The 7,651-nt window shown below is 35.4% G+C and overlaps 1 protein-coding gene across 1 annotated transcript in view; it reads left to right on the top strand.

Annotated features, from left to right (window-relative positions):
- LOC105140400 (vacuolar protein sorting-associated protein 18 homolog) overlaps positions 1–7,651 on the top strand; it is a 12,903-nt gene that overhangs the window by 1,453 nt on the left and 3,799 nt on the right. The window contains exons 4-18 of the mRNA XM_011047209.1: positions 4–133; positions 389–533; positions 859–1,002; positions 1,438–1,557; positions 1,728–1,784; positions 1,924–1,983; positions 2,453–2,560; positions 3,265–3,407; positions 3,748–3,826; positions 4,665–4,727; positions 4,893–5,023; positions 5,425–5,530; positions 5,886–6,074; positions 6,770–6,997; positions 7,215–7,304. Of these exons, the coding sequence (XP_011045511.1) occupies positions 4–133; positions 389–533; positions 859–1,002; positions 1,438–1,557; positions 1,728–1,784; positions 1,924–1,983; positions 2,453–2,560; positions 3,265–3,407; positions 3,748–3,826; positions 4,665–4,727; positions 4,893–5,023; positions 5,425–5,530; positions 5,886–6,074; positions 6,770–6,997; positions 7,215–7,304 (1,793 nt within the window). The remainder of the gene's footprint in view (positions 1–3; positions 134–388; positions 534–858; positions 1,003–1,437; positions 1,558–1,727; positions 1,785–1,923; positions 1,984–2,452; positions 2,561–3,264; positions 3,408–3,747; positions 3,827–4,664; positions 4,728–4,892; positions 5,024–5,424; positions 5,531–5,885; positions 6,075–6,769; positions 6,998–7,214; positions 7,305–7,651) is intronic.

Genomic DNA, 7,651 nt, shown 5'->3' with positions numbered 1-7,651 from the left:
AAGCTCCTGTGCTGTTTTGGTCATCTATCAGTGAATTGCATTTTTTTATCAAGCAAAGAAGAGCAATGCATTTTGCATGGCTTTCTGGAGCAGGTATCTATCATGGTGGCTTAAATTTTGGAGCGCAGCATAGGTAAGGAATATCATTCTTGACTAATCCCTTTATATCCACATAAGCATCAGTTAAAGTTCTTTTATTTGTCACATTTTTGTAAATGATAAAAAAATTTTGTGTTGCTGGTACAGCTTTGTGTTCCACTGATGTCGTAGAAAATGGCTATTGTATTTTCTCGACATATACCACTTGTTAGTCCTCAATGTTTTAGCAAATGCCTTTTCTATTGCAAAACCTTTACTTACAGTTGTTCAATGAAAATTTCTTGGGCAGTTACATAAATGGTGATGAGAATTTTGTGGAGAATAAGGCTCTTTTGGACTATTCAAAATTAAGTGATGGTGCTGATGCAGTTAAACCGAGTTCAATGGCAGTTTCTGAATTTCATTTCTTACTTCTTATTGGAAACAAGGTTAAGGTAAGTCATAAGAAGCACTCATGACACTCTTACTCTTGATAATGCCAATTGGTTGACTTTATGAGTGAGTATAAACATAAGTTTTCATTCATTACATTCAGTTTTTGTAACTATTTATGGTTATCAGGCGGCCTTTACTTTTGCTTAGTCTCTTCTTTGCTGGTTATGAGGCCTTTACTTTTGCTTAGTCTCTTCTTTTACATCTCATGTTCAACTACTGAAGTATTTTGGATTTAAATTAGGTTGCCTTCACATCAGCTAGGATTTTCCAATTTATGCATTTACCTTCTTTAGGTGTTCATACTTCTTTGTCATGTTTTGATAGGTTGTTAACAGAATCAGTGAGCAAATTATAGAGGAGCTTCAGTTTGACCAAACATCAGAATCGGTTTCAAGGGGTGTTATCGGATTATGCAGTGATGCCACTGCTGGCTTGTTCTATGCATATGACCAAAATTCTATTTTTCAGGTTTGTATCTCATGATGTGGCGGTGGGAAGAGAAATTAACTCAAAACAGAAAGAAGAGAATTTCGATGGCAAAAACTGGAAGATAATGAAGCTGGAAAGAAAAATAGGTTTAGAGTGCATAGAAAGCCTCTAAAATGTAAATAGATTGATAATAATATAAGACATTTCTGAAAAACAGCATTGGCAGCCCAATTTATACTAGTTTTAGGTCTAAATCCTAATCCTTTTAGAAGAGGAATCACCATTAAAAGTTATAGGACTCATTTAGAATTCAAATAGCACAAGGATTCCTGAACTATACAAGAAAACTAAAACTACTAAGGAAAATATTAAATCTGCCAGCGTCTTGATTGTTCTCTAGTCCTCTATTTTTATGTCAATGTTGCATAAGAAAGTAATTTATTCGTTTTGTCCACTGTATTGAGAAATAAATAGGTATCTGTTAACGATGAAGGGAGAGATATGTGGAAGGTGTATCTAGACATGAAAGAATATGCTGCAGCTTTAGCAAATTGCCGAGACCCACTCCAGAGAGACCAAGTATATTTAGTGCAGGTAATGTCTAATAAACCACACTGCAAGTAAAATAGTAGCTGGTTTGTGATATATGAATTCAAGTTTAAAATTATGGCACCTTAAATTTAAGTTTCATCTGCAAGCAGTATCTTTTGGAGAATCCTTGTTGTCATCTGGCCACTGTATAACTGGAGTGGTTTCTGATGCAGGCAGATGCTGCTTTCACCTCCAGGGATTTTCTAAGAGCAGCATCTTTCTATGCAAAAGTGAATTCTCTGTTTCTTGATTTTATTTTTTCAAATAGCTCATTCATTATGTGATTTTGCCATTATTTAGAAGATGACATATAACTAATAAGAGTGTTTTTTTGCCTTGTTTCGTTTTGCTTTATCTTCTTCTTTTCAGATTAATTACATATTATCATTTGAGGAAGTTACGTTGAAGTTTATTAGTGTAGGCGAACAGGTAAACTCAGGACCATTTGTATTTTCTGCATTATGGTCATGTTAGTTTCATTTAACAAAATGATTGCATGTCATATGCATCATATCATGTTTTCTGCCAGAAGTTGTCCATGCTTCTTCCACATTGAATACATAAATTGTCCATGCTTCTGCATAAATAAATAAATAGCAAATGCAATACTAAAACGAGAGTTTGAGAAGGATTTTAGTTCCCCATCATTAGTTCACATGTGACCTTAATGCTTCATTGAGCAAACTTAAATTGGGTCAACACTCAACCTATTTTTTGTATTTTAACTATGCTTATCATTCTATTTATATGAATTGCACACATAATATGGTTTTTACTATTGGTAGTGAGAAAAAGTTACATCTGCATTTAATTTATGATAACTTCTGCTTTCTGGGCTGCCAAAAGAAAAGGATTGGCTTGTACAAAGAAATTCTTACTTAGCTTTGCTTACATGCAGGATGCTTTGCGAACTTTTTTGTTGCGGAAGCTTGATAATCTTGCCAAGGATGACAAGTGCCAAATAACAATGATTTCCACATGGGCAACTGAATTGTACTTGGATAAGGTTTTACTTATTTATCTGACATGTATCTTTGATGAAAAACTATCTCAGATATTTGGTCTTAACTGGCCTTTGATCCTCTAGATTGATTGCATTGTCAATTTAATAGATGTTACTGGCACAAGAGAGAAACAAGCATGGGTTTGATATATGCATCTGACAATACCAGACATTTCTGAAGTTTTTCCTCTGTTCTACTTCTAATGTTCCACTTTTATGTCTACTTCTCTCAAAAGTCAAATGCTAATATCTACTGAAATTAAATTGAAAAAAATGAAAAGCGAACATTTTATATTATTTGTTGGGCATGACCATGCTAGTGGATGATTTGTTTCTTGGAGGTCATGGTATGTCAGTCCTTTTCCATCCTTGTATCATCCACATTTTGAATCTGAGCTAATTAATCAAAATTTTATCTGCTTCTAATTTACTTTAAGCAGAAATTTTTTTGTAAGAGTATGCAGCTTCTTTTGAAATGTTCTGATTTAAATTCTTGGACATTCTTCACTTGTTGCATTAGTAGGAAGTGATAATTCACCTCTGCTATGTTTGTTACTACATGAAAATTTTTAGTTGCTGAATGAGTTGTAATGTTTTAGCATGTAAAAGTTCTATTGCTTGAAAAGTTTTTCAATCCATATCTGCATCAAAAATTAGTATCTGAGATCATTAAATTTTAGCAATGAATTTCACATTCAATTTTCTAGATAAATCGGCTACTCTTGGAAGAGGATAATGCTTTGGATAAACGTAGTTCTGAGTACCAATCAATCAATCAAGAGTTTTGTGCTTTTCTCGGTGACTGCAAGGATGTCTTGGATGAGGCAACTACTATGAGACTTCTAGAGAGGTAATCATATAAACTTTTGGTGGTGTTTGACATTTATTTAGCCTTTAGACCTACAATGTCTGTCTCTAGTCTTATTTGAGACAAATGTGCTTGGAACCATTGATAAATAACCAATTTTTCTTGTTTGATGTGATTCCATTCTATTAATATTAGTTCCTTATTATACTGCATGTTAAATAACTCTTTTGCACTATGATAGTTGTGCCCAACATCAAACCATCTAGGGTATCCTTGCTTCCACATGCATAAGTTGCTATTGGTTTTTTTGTTTGACTTCTTGATTGTTCTTGTATGTTAAAAATATGCTGGAGTGAATTTTAGCTCAAATACTTTTCTGCAGCTATGGAAGGGTTGAAGAACTAGTGTATTTTGCTAGTCTGAAGGAACAGTATGAAATTGTAATTCACCACTATATTCAGGTGCTTTCACAACCTTTGTTTATTTTCTGAATATTGTTGTTACTTGGCATGCTTTGTAGTTTGGTTTAATTGGAGAATGCAAAATTGTCCTCTATTTTCTTTTTTATTTAGTGGTGATAGAGGTTGAGAACATAAAACTAAACTAATGAATACTATGTTTGCCTTCAACTTTAGTGTGATAAATCCTTCTAATTTGAGAACACGGTCATTTTGACAGTAGCAGATAGGTTTTAGTAGGTTCGTCAAGTAAAAAAGCTGTATCTTCATTTGGTCAGATACTTTTTGTTGATAGTGTCTGTTAGCTGACAGTGGTGGTTAGGATTCTTTATTTCTTCTCTTAGCACACACTGTTTTTGGTAAAATAAAATTATATTAACTGACTAAATAGAGTTACAAAAGCATGATAGAGAATAAGTCAGCCTCCAAATTAAGAAAGCAAAAGGAATATCATGAAACAGCAGCCAATCACACTGATTGTCACCTAAGCAAAAGTCCCCTAAAACCACGTGAAGCATGACACCACAGAGAAAGGAAAACTATCCTATTCCTCAGCAATGGCATAGAAAGTGTTTTTTTATAGAAGATTTCTAGCATCTGACCAAACAGGTACACCATGTGACAACACACATAGTACAAAACCATAAGAGTGTGTGTATGTGTGTAGGCATGTAGGCAGGCAGCTTTTATGACAGCACACATGGTACAAAACCATATGTGTGTGTGTGTGTGTGTGTAGGCATGTAGGCAGGCAGCTTTTTATGCCTGAGTTCTTGTTCCTGCCGATTCATATTATTAGTTTGCCTTTGTTTTTTGGTGGGTGGGTGGCGTTTAACTCCAGCAAGGAGAAACAAGGAAAGCATTGGAAGTGCTTCAGAAACCTGCTGTTCCAATAGACCTTCAGGTACATGTTTAAGTGTGATTTGAAATATGGTTCATTTCCCAATCATGGATGGTTGCAGCGAGGTTTTTTGCTGTAATGCTTTCTGTACTCTTAAGAGTCCACACCACCTTGTTTTTAGTCCTATTTTCTATAAAGATACTTAGTGAGATTGTTTTTGCTTTGCAGTACAAGTTTGCCCCAGATCTCATTGTTCTCGATGCATATGAAACAGTTGAGTCATGGATGACCACAAAAAACCTGAACCCAAGAAAACTGATTCCTGCAATGATGCGTTATTCAAGTGAACCTCATGCAAAGTAATGGGTCCAACTTTTTTCAATTATTACATTTTTCTTTTTATCAGAGGGGTGTGCATTTTTACTTCTGTAAGCATTAAAACGAGCTCAATTTTCTTGTGAGAGTCCCCATTATTATTTAGTTGTTTTTGGCTCTAAACAAGACTTGTAAATGATAGAAAGTCTGAGTTTAGCTTTGGTGCTGCTGCTCACACCAGTAAAAAATTACTTTGTCAAAGAAAGTTTGTGTCTTGTTTCATCAGACATGACCGTCAATTGATAGATCAATAGTTATAAATTGCAATAACCTTCAGAAGTTCTATTTCCTGTTCAGTTACCTAACTTATAGATGTTGGATTATGTATTTGATGTTTCTGTTGAATTGTGGATGTCTTTTCACTGCAACTATGTGTCACCTGCAGGAATGAAACCCATGAAGTCATCAAATATTTGGAATTCTGTGTTCATTGTTTGCATAATGAGGATCCTGGAGTTCACAACTTGCTTCTTTCTCTCTATGCTAAACAGGTTGGGTTTGTTCTTAGAATTTTAACAGGTTGAAATGTCTTTAAGTTTGTAATTTCATATTTTGTTTGACATGCTCCATATCATTTTAAGATTTTGATTTGAATTGTTTACTGATAAAAGGTTAAGTATGCCAGTCGGTCTGTATCTGGATATACAAGTAAACTATATGTATTTTCTGGATCCTTTTGATGCCAGAATAGTCATTCCAAACTTTCTTGCTCCTGAAGTTATTCCATGAAAGCACTTGGGTTATTTTATCCTTTTATTTTCTTCACCCACGAGTTTTTGCTCAAACAGTACCATCACAGTTCCTTTGAGGGTTGCCTTGATGATATTTTGTTTCATTTATATTCAGGAAGATGATGATGCACTTTTGCGTTTCCTACAATGCAAGTTTGGGAAAGGACGAGAAAATGGTCCGGATTTCTTCTATGATCCCAAGTATGCCTTGCGCCTTTGCCTCAAAGAAAAGCGGATGCGTGCCTGTGTTCACATATACAGCATGATGTCCATGCACGAAGAAGCAGTTGCTCTTGCTCTACAGGTGATATTTAGTGCCTCTAGATCCTACTGCAATTTGTTTTTATAGAAATTTGATGCGCTCCAGTTTACCAGCAGCCAGCGCTGAAAACCAAGTAAAACTTAGGGCATCAAGTTTTGAAAGAATCCATAAGAAACTCAAATCTAAGCTAGAAGTCTTGCAATCTGACCCAGATCAGTTTTCTGCAAGTTTTAGCAAATATGGCTAGAAATTTAGAAGGTCAGGGTTAACAAATGAACACTGGATGGAATAAAATCTGAGGAAATGGATAATTCATGTTTGAAATTTTATTTTCTGAAATCCGCCACCAAATTTGTTTGCAGATTTTTTTTTTCTTTTCATGGGGGCTGTCGTTCTTACCAAACCCTACAAATTTTGCTGTACCTTCATCCACCAGACACCTCATAGAATTATTTAACCCATTACAATTTTCAGACAAGATAGTTGAAGGGAACCAAAATTCCAAGTTGAATAAGACACCATAGCCCCAAGTAGAAAAGGAAAAAGGCCCTCAAGAGTTCTCTCAAACTGAATTTACAGACACCTCCAAATCGAAGGAGCTGAGAAATGAAATTGGTTTTTCCTCTAGTTTTCAGCCACCCATTTAGATTCATAGATGAGACACAATCTTGTAACTTATTTTATGTATCTCTGTGTGGTCTTGTGCTATTTTGGCATATTTTCCCCCTTGTAATTAGGTTGACCCCGAGCTTGCAATGGCTGAAGCTGACAAGGTGGAAGATGATGAAGATTTGAGAAAGAAGCTTTGGCTTATGGTTGCCAAGCATGTCATTGAACAAGAAAAGGGAACTAAAAGGGAGAATATAAGGAAGGCAATAGCATTTCTCAAGGAAACTGATGGCCTTCTAAAGATTGAGGATATATTACCATTCTTTCCAGACTTTGCCCTAATTGATGACTTCAAGGTAATCTTGTTACCCTGATGTTTTGGGATAATTTTCCATGACATTGTTGATCTTTTCTTACCTTATTTTCAAATATTATCTCTCCTCCGATTGCCATTTGAGCTGCTGTGTGCCCTTCTAATTTTATGCCTGTTATGAACATTCTACAACTTGAGTATTTTAATGTCCCATTGCTGCTGGCTTCTATACTAGAGTTGATTCTCTTGTGTGAGTGTAGGAGGCAATTTGCTCATCATTGGAGGATTACAACAACCAAATCGAACAACTAAAACAGGAGATGAATGATGCTACACATGGCGCTGACAACATAAGAAATGATATTAGTGCACTTGCTCAAAGATATGCTGTCATTGACCGTGATGAGGAATGTGGGGTATTGGCCATTCCAGTCTTTAGTTCCATTCACAATCTGCATGCTAAAGCTACACTAGATCTTTTTCCATGTACTTGCATTGGTTGGGATATCACTTTACCCTTCACTTGCCTTAGGAGTAAAAGGATGCTTTTTTTGGCTGTCTCACCTGTGAAACTTTTTGCTGAATTTTTCCATGTACTCTAAAACATTCCAAGGCTGAAAATAGGTGGGCCTAAATAGATCTTCCCCTTGTACTATGTTTATTTTAATTGGTGTCGATACCTTGTTGTCATCACACT

Source organism: Populus euphratica, unplaced genomic scaffold (genome assembly GCF_000495115.2).
Source record: "Populus euphratica unplaced genomic scaffold, PopEup_1.0 scaffold106.1, whole genome shotgun sequence".
NCBI classification, from domain to species: domain Eukaryota; kingdom Viridiplantae; phylum Streptophyta; class Magnoliopsida; order Malpighiales; family Salicaceae; genus Populus; species Populus euphratica.
Note: the sequence above shows the minus strand (reverse complement) of the source record. Positions and strands in the feature narration are given on the sequence as shown.